We start from the raw sequence: 14,743 nt of genomic DNA, 5'->3' as shown, positions 1-14,743 counted from the left end.
CCTCTCAAACTGCCCTGTCAAATAAAGTTGTAAACGATCTTTAGAGACGTACTGTGTTGTTGACACTTACAGAATGTGTCCATACAAAATAACACCACAAGACCAGATTTGTATACAGTTAAAGTAGAAGTGCTCTTAGATGTAATTATAACACTCATAGTATTATATTACAAAGTTGAAACCATGTAATATCAACACTATTGCAATTACATCTGTTAGAGTCGCCTACTTAGACTTGTACAACTCTGCACAAGACACAGCTACTTTTATCGCACGACCAAGATCTAATGTGTCGTAGTAACGTTGTGGCAACATTTTTCGACACAGTTATTGTAGAAAAGCCTCGCTGTTGTCTACAATTTTTGTTGCTAAACGATGTTTCATGCTAACCCACTAGATACAAATCAAGAATAGTAGTCGAGAGTACAGCTTTTCTACAAATGCACTGTTCCAGTTGCTGACCCCTTTAAAAGGAAAACTTAACTGGTGCGTCATTGCCTTCTTTAACATGCTCCATTGAGCCATTGGAAATGCTCAAAATTGATTGGTTCCACGTCTTGATAGAGTTTGAAATGTTCTAATAGAGTGACCAGACTAAATGAGAGGCAAAACTTGTGCAGAGTTGCAATTAGTACGGGTATGCCCAGGCTAGGGCTTGTTCCAGGCTAGTTCCCTTTAAAGCAGAACATTTGCCCTGCATCCTTGATTTCATTTGATCTCCCATTTGACCTATTGTGTCCCCCTGCTCTATATTAACTAACAGCCATCCATAATGGTAAGTGGCTTCCTCAAAGGAGGGACTGCCCGGTAAAGTCAAATATAATTGAATCAATCGCTCGCAGACAGATTCATTTGGTGTCTGCGTGCGTGCGTGCGTGCGTGTGTGTATAAATCACATAGATGTCTAATTGGAGACATCCAATCCAATTAGAAAGGCCTGACTGATCCTCCTCTGCAATGTCTTATTGAGCTTGAAATCAAATCACCTGTTATGCTACAGACCAAGGCACACACACACACACACACACACACACACACACACACACACACACACACACACACACACACACACACACACACACACACACACACACACACACACACACACACACACACACACACACACAAAGGGAGATTTGTATTTATCGGGGCTCTGTAACCAGGCAATTGCCTTTTTTATTATCATATGTGAATCCAACCACCTCTCTCTCTCTCTCTCTCTCTCTCTCTCTCTCTCTCTCTCTCTCTCTCTCTCTCTCTCTCTCTCTCTCTCTCTCTCTCTCTCTCAGCTTGAATCCGTGATCACTGTGTCAGTGTAATCAGGCCATATCCTTTGTACCATGTGCACATATTATACAAACACAACATATGTGGAGCTTGAACTAAATAGGGAATGAACATATCATGTTGGTTACCCGCTAGTTTTTTAAGTAATTTAGATTGGTTGACATTTTAACTAAAGTCTAATCGGTTATTTTGACTAATAAATTCATCGGACACATATTTATTGAACAGATTGGTTAAAAAAACTACTTATTTTTTGTTTATTTCAACCAATCTCTTTTTAGAGAGTAGGATTACACAACAGACCCACATGTGTGAGCTCCATGTGTTGCTGACAGTCTGACACTCTTGTGGTGTGTGATTGTTCTGGTGAAAGGAAAAGCGGAACAAACACACAGCCCTATCAGTAATATGACCGAGTAAACACAGCACGCCATGGCTTCCTAAGGCAGCGCCCATAGCTGCTGGAGGAGCCGTCTGACTCCTTCAACATCTCATTTTTCATTCTGTCTTTTATTTCTTTCTGTCTTTCTTTTTTCTTGTTCTTTCTTTAATTTCTTCCTTCCTTTCTTTCTTTCTTTTATTTTTTTCCTTTCTGTCTTTCTTTCTTTCTTTTTCCATAACAAGTATAGTTTTACTTCTTCTGGCCAGACATTATGCTATGTCTCGCTGATGTAAAACTTTACTGGGGAAACCTCAGCGTAAAATCACGGCATAAAATGACTGCTGTTAAATAAAAACAAAAAACACATTTGCCTCCTCCTTGCATCTGTGTTTCCCTATTTGTTTCTGTCTCGATCCCTCGTTCAAAGCTCTGCTCTAACTTCTCTCATCTGACCTCTGATTGGCATATAACTATTTCTAAAGAACTGAACCCACCTGGGTGTGAGTCATCCTCATCCTGTTCGTTTCTGCCGCAGCTCCTGTGTGTGTGTGTGTGTGTGTGTGTGTGTGTGTGTGTGTCTCTGTGTCTCTGTGTCTCTGTGTGTGTGTGTGTCTGTGTCTCTGTGTCTCTGTGTCTCTGTCTCTGTGTGCCTGTGTGTGCATGTACGCATGTGTGTGTGTGTGTGTGTGTGTGTGTGTGTGTGTGTGTGTGTGTGCGCGTGTGCACGTGTGCGTGTGCGTGTGCGTGTGCGTGTGTGTGTGTGTGTGCGTAAGTGCATGTATGTGTGTTAAGGGCTGTACATTTAGCAGGAGAACGTCCCTTCGCTCAGCTTGGTGACTGGCCACACAGACATAAACACACACACACACACACACACACACACACACACACACACACACACACACACACCTCAATTACTCACTGACTGAGTGACCGCTGCTCTCTCTCTCTCCCTCTCCCTCTCTCTCCCTCTCTCTCTCTCTCTCTCTTTTCTCCTTTTCACAGACGTACAGTCGGTCCAGAAGCCATCTCTTGCTCCATCTGTGTGTGTGTGTGTCAGACGTCGCCATGACGGACCGCTTCGACTGCTTCTATTGCCGTGACGACCTGAATGGTAAGAAGTACATACGGAAGGAGGAGAAGCCAGTATGCATGCGCTGCTTCGAGAAGTTCTGCGCTAACAACTGTGCCGAGTGCCGACGCCCCATCGGCGCCGACTCTAAGGTAAGAATCATAATAACAACAACAAATATCATTATAATAGGTATACAGTAATAATGTGTCGTTTGAGTAATAATATTAACAATTATCGTTAGAATAGTTATAATGTCTCGTTTTAATATCGGGCCCCATGGATGCCGACTCCACGTAAGAATAATAATATGAAAGTTGGAGTGCACACACTTCCAAATAAACAGGTGCTGAATGAAATGTTATCATAAAAAAACTGAAAAAAGATCTGTACAGTCCAGCAGCACCCTTCCCTCTTTTATGATAATAATAACAATATCACCAATTATCATTATAATAGTTATAATGATGCCTCATTTTAATGCAGTCAACATAACCACAGTAATGGAATGGGGCAGGGCTAGAGGCCTTTTCTTCTTATGATTTTATCATCATAAATACAGTATCATTCAGAATTGCAGTTTATGCCCATTGCCAAACCCTTAAAATGTTTAGCTTTTTGTAAGTATATTATAATAATAATGTAATATTAAACATGATACAGTAACAAATATGTACGTAGAACTCAACCATCGTTCACTGTGTGTTACACAGACATGTCATCACTGCCAGACATTCCCATATCTCCTCTTGGGCTGTCTAAATGAAAGAAGGGAAAATGTGACTATGACTGGACTGTGTGTAACAAAATCGCCATTGTTGGAGTCATACGTAACTGTGCAGATATTCTTTTATAGGCTCTTCGTATCCAGCACTCGTGACAGTCATTTAACCCCATAAGACAAAGCCCCAGTTATAAGCTTGTTTCAGACATAATGTTGCCATGGCAAAGTTGTACCCAATATTGCATATCATATGTTATGGTCTATAATGTAATGGTCTGTGAAGATTCATATTCCTATCATCCACCCCCATCCTTATCCTCATCACCCTCTCCTCTTCCACCCCTGCATCTCAATCATCCTCACTCAACCACCCTCCTCCTCAATCATCATCTCATCCCTATCCTTCTCACTTATCTACCCGTGTCCTCTGCATCCACCGTCTAACCCTGTCCTCCCCACCCTCTCCTGTCCTCTGCTCATCACCCTCTCCTGTCCTCCCCACCCTCTCCTGTCCTCCCCACCCTCTCCTGTCCTCCCCACCCTCTCCTGTCCTCTGCTCATCACCCTCTCCTCTGCTCATCACCCTCTCCTGTTCTCTGCTCATCACTTTCTCCTGTCCTCATCACCTTCTCCTGTCCTCATCACCCTCTCCTGTCCTCATCACCCTCTCCTGTCCTCCCCACCCTCTCCTGTCCTCTGCTCATCACCCTCTCCTGTCCTCATCACCCTCTCCTGTTCTCATCACTCTCTCCTGTCCTCCCCACCCTCTCCTGTCCTCTGCTCATCACCCTCTCCTGTCCTCCCCACCCTCTCCTGTCCTCCCCACCCTCTCCTGTCCTCTGCTCATCACCCTCTCCTGTTCTCTGCTCATCACTTTCTCCTGTCCTCATCACCTTCTCCTGTCCTCATCACCCTCTCCTGTCCTCATCACTCTCTCCTGTCCTCATCACTCTATTCTGTCCTCACAACCAACCCAACCATATCCTCCTCCATGTCCTGCTCCCCCATCCTCTTCACCCTCTTTTCTCCTCCTCTCTCACCAACCAACCCCTCATTATCCTCCTCTCCTCCAACTTTCCTATCATCTTCCCCATCTCCCACCCTCTCCTATCCACCTCACCCACCACTCTGCTAACGTCCTCCCCCTCTCCTGTCCTCAACTTCCTCCTCTCCTCCAACTCTCCTATCATCCTCCCCATCTCCTTTCCCCATCTCACATCTCACACCCACTCCTACCCACCTCACCCATCCGTCTCCTGTCCTCAACATCTACCTTTCTCCTGTCCACCTCTGTCCTCACCCCCTCTCCCCCTCCCTTCCTCAGGAGCTGCACCACAAGGGTCGCTACTGGCACGAGGCCTGCTTCCGCTGTGCCAAGTGCTACAAGCCGCTGGCCAAGGAGTCCTTCAGCACCAAGGACGACCGCATCCTGTGCGGCAAGTGCAGCTCCCGCGAGGACGCGCCGCGCTGCCACGGCTGCTACAAGGCCATCCTGGCAGGTGAGGAGGAGGAGGGCCCCCTAGTGGGGGTGGGGCTGTGTGTTGGGGGGGGACATTGCTATAATAATAATTATTATTATTTTTATTTTATTTATAAAGCACATTTTCATACATAGAATGCAGCTCAAAGTGTTCTAACAATTAAAATTAGAAAAAATAAAAATAAAAAAACATCGAAAGAGAGCACAGTAATACACAAGCAATATGGTTAAAAATTTAATTGAAATGGTCAAAATCGGAGTAGTTAAAACTTAAATTGGATATCTAAAGAGCAATGCAGGAATAAGGAACAAATTGTACACACATTGAATAAAAGCAACAGTGAGCAAGGCTAGACTTAAGTTGATGACACACAGGGCAACTTCTTGAGCGACGTTGCTGGGCATCAACATGCCTGACTCTGGTAAACTAATCAACAAAAGTTGTCTCTTGCTCATCCAAGTTCTCCTAAAAAATATGTGATAGTGGTAAACAGTCCAAACAAAATTGTTTCGTTGCCCAGAAGCTGAAAAAAGTTGCAGAGTGTGTCATCACTTTAGACTTATGGTAGGAACACATGGGAGCGAATTGGCAGAGCAAAGTCAATTCCATTCATTCCTTTCATTCCTATGGCAAAGGGGAAGCAAAGGGTAGCGAAGCGGAAAAAGTTGAGACGAGTTTTAATTAATCCTATGCAAATGAGGTGTGAGTTATGTTGGCAGCGGTGTCAGTCAAATCAACAATACAAATGGTTCAGTCGATTTGACTACACCAGTTTTCTGTTGAGTTGCGAGAATGAAACACTGGATCGCTTCCCCTGGAATGCCGTTTCTCAGGTAAGCAATGATGGGCCACTGGGCAAACCAATTTCGACAGGTAAAAGCAGGTCTTTTGGATCATGTGGCACAGGATTGCAGCTGCTGAATCCAGGTTACACATCACTGCATACATGTGCTGTACTGTATGTAATGGTGTAGAAGAGGCTCGTTGAGATACATCAAAATGAATCAGGCTGACCAGAGTTTTACAAGGGCTCACATGGTACCATAAACTACTGTATAATATGGTTGGATTGGGAACCAGAAATGATTGTCTTTTAGGCGTTTCACAATTTCCACTAGCATCCCTGCTTGGGGCTATCACTCTTCTCTGCCATCTGTCAGACGGTCTGTGGTATTCCAAGAATACTGTGGAATTCTAATTCATTACAGTGCCATTGGAAACATCACAAGTTCAACGGATAATTTTCTTAGAATCACAGATCAATTGTTAAATTCAGGTGTGGTGGTTGACTTTAGGTAGAATCCCTTATAGGCTGAGTAGACGTACAGTGAGGAGAATAAGTATTTGATCCCTTGCTGATTTTGTTGGTTTGCCCACTAATAAAGACATGATCAGTCTTTAATGTTAATGATAATATGTATTCTAATATGGAGAGACAGAATATCAAAAAGAAAATTCAGAAATTAACTCTAAAGAATATATAATAATTTATTTATATTTAATTGCGGGAAATAAGTATTTGATCCCCTGCCAACCATTAAGAGTTCTGATCCCGCAGATCAAATGGCACTTCCAATCAACTTGTTATCTGAATTGAACACACCTGTTAATAGTAACCCGCACAAAAGACACATTGAATCGGCAGAATCAGTCCATAGAATCAGTCAATCAATCAAACTAAACTCGCCAACATGGGACAGACCAAAAAGCTGTCAAAGGATGTCAGGGACAAGATTTTAGAACTCAATAAGGCTCCTGGATATTAAAGAGCAAACTGTTGGTGCATTTCTTACCAATTTAGGACATACAAAATGATCATCAATCATCAATCTTAGGCCTGTCTCTGGTTCCATACAAGATTTGACCTTGTGGGAATTTAATAACCAGAAAAAAGGAGATAAAGCACCTTAAAACTGTATGGGAGGAGCTAGGAAATGATCTCAAGGCAGCTGGGACCTCAATCACTAAGAAAACTATTGGAAACACTTGATACCACAGCGGATTAAAATCCTGCAGTGCATGTATGGTACCCCGGTTTCAGAAGGAACCTGTTCAGGCTCACCTGAGGTTTGCCAATGAACGTCAAACTGGATTAGGATATGATTGGGAGGTGCTGGAATCAGATAACACCAAAATCAAACTGTTTGGCATTAACACAACTCTATGTGTTTGGAGGAAGAGAAATGCTGCCTATGATCCCAAGAACAACACCTTCTCCAACATCATAAATGAAAGTGGTAACATTATGTTTTGAGGTTGCTTGTCTGGCCAAGACACAGGACAACTTCACATCATCAAGAAATGGATGGAGGGAGACATGTAAACGTACAATTCTGCATGCCAACCTCTTTCCCACCACCACTAGACTGAAGGTGGGTCATGGATTAGCCTCCCAAAATGATAATAATCCATAACATACAGCCCAAGCAACGAAGGAGTAGCTCAAGCAGAAGCACATTAAGGTCATGAAGTGGCCTAGACAGTTTCCAAACATTAACCCTACAATAATCCTGTGAAGGGAACAGAAGTTCCCATTTGGCAAGCTACAGTCATACAACTTAAGTGATTTAGAGATGATCTGCAAAGAAAAGTGGACAAAAATCCTTTCTAATATACCCACAAACATTGTCATTAACTGAAAGAAACATCTGACCTCTGTATGTGAAAACAAAGGCTTTGCCACCAAGTATTTTGTCTTTTTTGACTAGAGGGGTCAAATACTTATTTTCCTCAATGGAATACAAATCAATTAAAATATATTCTTCAAAGTTATTTTCTGGATTTTCTTTTTGATATTCTGGCTCTCTATATTATAATACATTTTATCATTAACATTATAGAATGGTCATGCCTTTATTAGTGGGCAAACCAACAAAATCAGCAAGGGATCAAATACTTATTCTCCTCACTGTACCTGGGTGTTAATGTTATCGTTCATGGTAATATTTTCCATTGTCTCATTTCTTTGTCATCTTTGACTTATCTAGACCTGTAGTAGTGTGCTATCTGTGCTACGAATCTGTTAGCTGATGCTCTTAACCAGTGCAGAGTTTCCAGAGCAGGTGTGCTGACACTGACGTCAGAATAGCAAAACCTGCAGTTACGCCCCATTCACACACCAGCGGGGCTTGACGCACGACAGTGGTGGGTCTCAGGCAGGTGCAACAGCCTATAATGGCAACAATGGCGTATGATTGCAAATCAGTTAGTCACTGCATTAATTGCTGCATCCGTAGCTGCATCCATAGCAACTATCTCATTGTCATAGCCTGACCTCATCGATGTGTCCTTGAGCAAGACACATAACCCCAAGTTGCTGCTGGTGGCAGGGTTGGTGCTCTGCGTGGCAGCCATTGCCACCAGTGTGTGAATGTCAGTGTGAGTGGGTGAATATGAGGCATACATGTAAAGCGCTTTGAGTGCTCGAAGGAGTGGAAAGGCGCTATATAAATACAGTCCATTTACCATTCACCAGTTATAATTCGCCAAAAGTTCGACAATTCTCAACTCAATTGACGGATGCAACGGATCCAACGCAGCAACGCAAGCGAGACCACAGTTCAGTGCAGCAGGAAAGGATCTAATCCAGTATAAAGTCAATGGAAATGCAGCTGGATATTGGTAGCAAGTTGGCAGACGTGTGTGAATCCACCTGTAGCCCCATAATGCATGCGGTTCAACCAGTGGAAGGCTGTAATAGTCATTGAAAAGTTAACTACCCTAGTACTGCACTACTACGACATAACACAGGGCCTTTTGTAATGCACTACGACTTGGTCATTGCCATTCTGGTAACAGTAAATTTATAAAGCCGCGTCTTAACGATTTAAACTCTCTTGATGTGGTGGTGTAGGCTCCTGTCAAACACGTTCTCAAGGTGTGCTGTGATGAGGTCATATGGGCTTGGTTAATAATTACCTCATGTAGTTCAGGTGTTAACTGATTGTGTGGTTGCAACACCTTATTAGGTCATATAACAGGCCTTTGGCAAGGTGCTAACCAAGTGATGCAATTATTGAAATGTTTTTCATTACTGAGCACTGTTTTTCTTTTCCTTTGAATTATGGTGTTGTTCAGTTATCTGATATCTTGCCTTAGATATCTTGTGGATATCAGTGCAACACTTCTTTTTTTTCTTGCTCTTAAAATGAACTTCACTAAAAATGTCAAATATTTATACTAACTTCAAATCAGTAGTGGAAATTGACTTTGCAAACTCTGCACTTTTACCAGGCACTGACAAACAAATATCAAAATGGACCGACGCTATGTAGTAAACTATATTTTGTCCAAAATACAATTTTGATTTTTTTTTCTACATTTTACCACCGGTGTGAATTTCCATCCCTTTTAAGACATGCAATTGCATCCATTACTATTTCCATTCATAGTCTCTATCCTCTATCCCAGTGTTTCTCAACCTTTTTTTAGGCGAGGCACCCTTTCAATTCCTGAAAAAATTCAATTCAAAACCAACAAGCCGTAAACCAACAAGCCGTAACATGGCATCGCATCCGATACCACACAAGCTTAGAAAAGTAACACATTTGGAGACGTCACACGACCTACGTTCGAAGTTGCAGCTGACTGGAGCGACCTATATTTACTTTATTGTGCGTAAATGGCAGATGAAAGATTCCACTGACTAGCATTAACTTATCAATTTAGACAAATATGTATTATATTACATAATTTATTTATCAGCCACTGCTCTATCCTCATCTGTATCTTACGGCAGGACTAATCTGTATGCTTAGTTTAACTTGGAGACTGGTCAAAAGCAATTTCAGTCTTCTGTGCTGACCCCTTGCTGCATAGATTTTACACAATAAAGTACACTGTGACATTGACTTTGAGGTGCTGAGCATGTGGAGTACAACATATATTATTCACTATTACATTTAACCACTACAGTATGTCTGTTGGTGTGAATTTCTCTGTATGTTCACACCCAATCAAAATCATTGCCTTTTTCTAACCTTGTCACCTCTGTCCCGCTGCAGGTGCTGAGAATGTGGAGTACAAGGGGAACGTGTGGCATGAGGACTGCTTCACCTGCTACCAGTGTCAAAAGCCCATCCGCTCACAGAGCTTCATGACCAAGAACGACAACGTCTACTGCACCGGCTGCCACGAGAAGAAGTTTGCCAAGCTCTGCTTCAAATGCAAGCAGGTTAGCATTTACAGCCCTAAAAAGCAAAACAACTAAGCAAAATGACTGTTACTGCATTGTCATGTCATATGATTTATTATGATTTTAATGGCATATGTACTGTACATCAAAATGTAAAATGACTGATCTGCAAAGAATGTAATAATATGATATTGTATAGTAACAAAGCGGTCACATGTCAATAATCTACCTAAAACTATACTTGTGCTTGACAACAGATCAAATTTAAAGCCATTTCAATTATATTTTCAGTTACTGCCTTTTTGCTCTTTAGGCCAGTTTAGTAGGTCTGATAGAAAACAATGAGGCCTTTCATAGTTCTATTACAGCACTTGCGCATGAAACGGATAACTGCAGGCGTGTTTATGTTTGTTTGCTTTGTTGCTAAGATATAAAGATAGCTGGTGTTTTGCAGATAAAAGCCAGTGTTTGAGGAATGGCCATGGTGAAAGAAATGCAGTTCAACAATGAAACACTAAAATGTTATATTATGTTCATGTGTATTTTGTTTTACTCTTATTGACTTTTGAAATGCATAACAGTCATATTCATCCGTAATTATAGTAATCATGTTTCTCAGGGCTTTTCATACTGTATGGTAGAAATGCTTGCAGGTACCCTTACCAGCTGTGGGTTCAGAAAGCAAAAAAAAGTCCTTCCACACGTTCTTTTTTAAGACAGATGACTTCACCTGGTAGCTGATCTACCTGTCTTTTGTGCTTGTTAAATACTCAGCTGATTCAGAGCAGGCTTTCTTTATTTTCTGAATTTGGCGTTATGTCCATATGAGCTACCTGTCGAGAAGAGCTACCAAGCCATTGCAATGCACTACAGCATCACCTAGGGGTTAGAGTTAGAATTTGGACTACGCCTATTGTTACTGTAGCTCATCTCGAAGAAGCAGCCCATCTCCACAGTACAGCAGGATTAACACCAAAGACCAGAGAGGTATACTGAGAAGCTAGTTCAGGAGTAAACCAGGTTAAGTTAAGAGGTAAATCATCTAATAGAAGACCCTGGAGTCCTGATTTTCTTAAAATGAGGACTCCGGGCTCGTCTATTTAGAGGATTTACCTCTTAACATATCCTGGTTTACTCCTGAAACAGCTTCTCATTATAGGCCCCAGTAGCCATGACACAGTAGGTGTTTGTGCAAGTATCATGAAGACCACATGCATTATTGATGGAATTATGGAAATAAATAAACTTTTTCACAATATTATTATATGGCCAGTACCTGCTGTACACATAAATACAGTAAACAAAAAATCATGAAGCTCCATTCCATGTCCTCTCAGCCTATCACCACTAGAGGTAGCAAAATAACCAAAAGTCTGATGAAGAACGTCTTGCAACGTTGCAGACAAACAATTCGTTCAACCTGGAAGGTGTAGCATAACGTTGCAGTCATTGAACATGTACATGTCCAGGGATTAACACCAATTTCCCATGACACCTAGCAGTGGCAATCCTACAATAACTGGTGCCCCTATGCAGGGAAGCCTTCAGGGGGGTACAAAGGGGTCAGTTGTCTCAGTGCATTGCACGTTATGGATTAGGGGGCCCTTCAGATGACATTGTCCCGGGCCCGGCCAAAGCTGTCAGCGGCCCTGCCCCTATGACCGCCCCTGACACCTATTACCAAGTCGCTCCATTCCATTCCCTCCCCTGTCAGCTCATCACCATTGAAAGTTAACATGACATTACATTACATTGATGCCTGTATCCAAAGCCACTTAAAGTTATTTTAAGTACAGGGTATCGGTTACAGTCCTTGGAGCAGTGTGGAGTTAGGCGCCTTACTCAAAGCCACCTCAGCCATGGCGTGAAATAGGGAGTGGAAAGGGTGGGATTCGAACCTGCAACCCTCTGATCTAAATCCCATCTCCTTAAAGGGGTATGCCACTATTTTGGGGCTTAATACAGTTAAAATCGTTGGCTGGGGTTTATAAAGGTGGTAAAGTGTCTTATTTTTCATGTTAAGCGTTGTCTTGCTTTAAGACAAGTTAAAAGAGGGCATATGTCGCTAAGCTAGTGAAAGTCAATGTATCCGTGTAGCATGCTTCAATGCTACACGGATACATTGACTTTCACTATCTTAGCGACATATTCCCTCTTATTCCCGACATATTCCCTCTTATTCCCGACATATTCCCCTTTAACCACTAGGGCACGCTTGCCCCCATATGACATACTCTTCTTTCCCCACAGCCCATCACCACTGGAGGTGTGAACTACCAGGAGCAGCCGTGGCACGCGGACTGCTTTGTGTGCACCAAGTGCCGGAAGCCGCTGGCGGGGACGCGCTTCACGTCCCACGAGGACAAGGCCTTCTGCGTCGACTGCTACAAGAGCACGGTGGCCAAGAAGTGCACTGCCTGCAACAACCCCATCACAGGTCAGCGGCAATGATGAGGCACTGCTCACCTATGTAGCTGTGGCATACTGGATGTGTCGGCACTGAGACCATTTCATTCTTTTACTGCTCTATCTTTTACAATTCCTTGTCTCTGTCTGTCTATCTTTCTTTCTGTCTTTCTGTCTCTCTCACTCATGCCACTGGGGGGGGAGTACTCACATAGCAGCTGTGTACTGGCACTATTATTACTTCCGAGTATTTCTGTCTGTCTTAGTTTACTTCTTATGTCTTCTTTCTATTTCTCTCTCTCTCTCTCTCTCTCTCTCTCTCGCTCTCTCTCTCTCTCTCTCTGATACACATTTGTTCTGAGGACAGTTTTGAAGGTGTTTGCTACTGTTGTATGAGTAAGTGTGTGTATGAGTGCATGAGAGATATTTGAATTTTAAAGTGCTTTTGGTTGGCTCCACTAATTTACATCCACTTGGCATAGAGTAATGCAACATTACCCGATCTTCTCTCCTAGCCTCTCATGGGTGTATGAGTGTGTGAATGAGGGACAGAGAGGCATTTCAGTGCTAAAGTGTGTGTTTTCCCTCCTAACCCCACACAGGTTTTGGCAAGGCCACTAACGTCGTGAACTATGAGGGCGGCTCGTGGCATGAGTACTGCTTCAACTGCAAGCGCTGCTCCGCGAACCTGGCGGACAAGCGCTTCGTCGCCGAGTCCGGATCCATCTACTGCTCCGACTGCGCCAAAAAGGTCTAAGCATGTGCAGTTAGACTCCACGCTGTCTGGAATGGATCATCATCACCACCCAAAGGCATGGGCGTGAGGTCAGCGGGGACACGCCCATAACACGTTTGGGATGAACCTAAATTCAACCCAACAACTTTTTCACAAGCATTATGCAAAAATAAGACACGTGGACAATTTGCCCTATTTACTGTCGGTCACCACCACTTTCCGAACCAAACCTAACCCCTTGCCCGAAAGACCCTTTGACCTGCCATACAGGATATGGCGCAATTATGTACAGAATAGCAGCGTTAGTGCCACTCCTAACTAAATGTTAACGTCCTCAGATGTGTAGATATGTTTCCACATCATCATGTAACTCATCTGATTCCAATGAGGTACTTTATATTATATGAATTATTCATTTGGTCTGTATGTATGCCTCTTTGATCTGTCATGTTTGTTTTTTTCTTGTTTTCTTGAGGATTGATTGAAATGTGTACACCTACCCACCCCCCCTTTTTTTGTCAATCAGTGTTACATGGGTGTTTACTCTAGTTGCTCTGTAGAATTACCAAACAGTGCCTAATACCCAGTGTTTCAATCAATGTCTATAATGCTCCAATCTAAATAATACTCTCCATTCCACTCCATTGCATTTAGTAGACAACTTTAACCAAAGCGACTTGGAAAAGAATACAGAAATGAAAAGGAAAAAAAAATAAACAAAAGCAAACATTTTTGCTAAATATAATGGAACCTGTGGATTATTTTCTCTTTGTGTGCCTTAATTAAAGATATAAATCGTAATGCTGTGGAATATTGGTCATGGGATTCTTACACCCTAATAAAACTATGGCTACACTTAAAGATCCAGTGTCCTTCACTGTTGCTATGCTGTGTCTAAACAAATAACAAATGTAAGCTGCCGAATGCACGCTTTATTCATTTCAAAGAACCGTGAGCGGGCCCTGCCGTGGGTGAGGTCATTTCCTGATCCTTCCCCGTCTCTCTCTCCCACTCACTTCCTGTCCCATTCTTCACTGCCCTGTCTGAATAAAGGTGAAAAAAAAGAATAAAAAAGAATCGTGATTGAGGATTAGTGACATGGGATAAGTGTGGATAATTTTTGGCCCTGTAAGACACAAATGTGGCACCTCAGTGATAAGTAGGCACAGTGAGGAAGTACAAACATTGAATGATAAATCACAACACTACTGCATATACCAACACTGCTTCATTGTACTCCTTCATACCTTATGTAGATAGATAGTGTTGGAAAATAGGCTAGATTCTGAGGTGCTAAAAATTAATGCATTGGCTTAATTAATTTGTGTCTGCAAGGAAATTCTACAATATTTGGGTATAATTAAAACATTAAAATAAATGTGTCTTGTTTTCTGTTGATGGGCACTCAAACCATTGAGTAGGCCCAATGACCCCATGTGACAATCATGAGCTGAGGATGTTGAGTAATTGCCCATTCTTTTTAGGAGAGCCTACAGAGGTCATCAAACATTGTTGTGAGAC

General features: G+C 42.4%; 1 protein-coding gene across 1 annotated transcript in view; it reads left to right on the top strand.

Annotated features, from left to right (window-relative positions):
- Nucleotides 1-14,268, top strand: part of fhl1b (four and a half LIM domains 1b) — a 26,002-nt gene extending 11,734 nt beyond the window's left edge. The window contains exons 2-6 of the mRNA XM_063203073.1: nt 2,675-2,893; nt 4,790-4,964; nt 9,950-10,119; nt 12,331-12,517; nt 13,089-14,268. Coding sequence (XP_063059143.1) covers nt 2,738-2,893; nt 4,790-4,964; nt 9,950-10,119; nt 12,331-12,517; nt 13,089-13,243 — 843 coding nt within the window. The 5' untranslated portion in view covers nt 2,675-2,737 and the 3' untranslated portion in view covers nt 13,244-14,268. The remainder of the gene's footprint in view (nt 1-2,674; nt 2,894-4,789; nt 4,965-9,949; nt 10,120-12,330; nt 12,518-13,088) is intronic.
- The last annotated feature ends 475 nt before the right edge of the window (nt 14,269-14,743 follow it).

The sequence above is a fragment of the Engraulis encrasicolus genome, chromosome 7, assembly GCF_034702125.1.
Source record: "Engraulis encrasicolus isolate BLACKSEA-1 chromosome 7, IST_EnEncr_1.0, whole genome shotgun sequence".
Taxonomy (NCBI): domain Eukaryota; kingdom Metazoa; phylum Chordata; class Actinopteri; order Clupeiformes; family Engraulidae; genus Engraulis; species Engraulis encrasicolus.
This window is presented reverse-complemented; position numbering and strand designations above follow the sequence as displayed.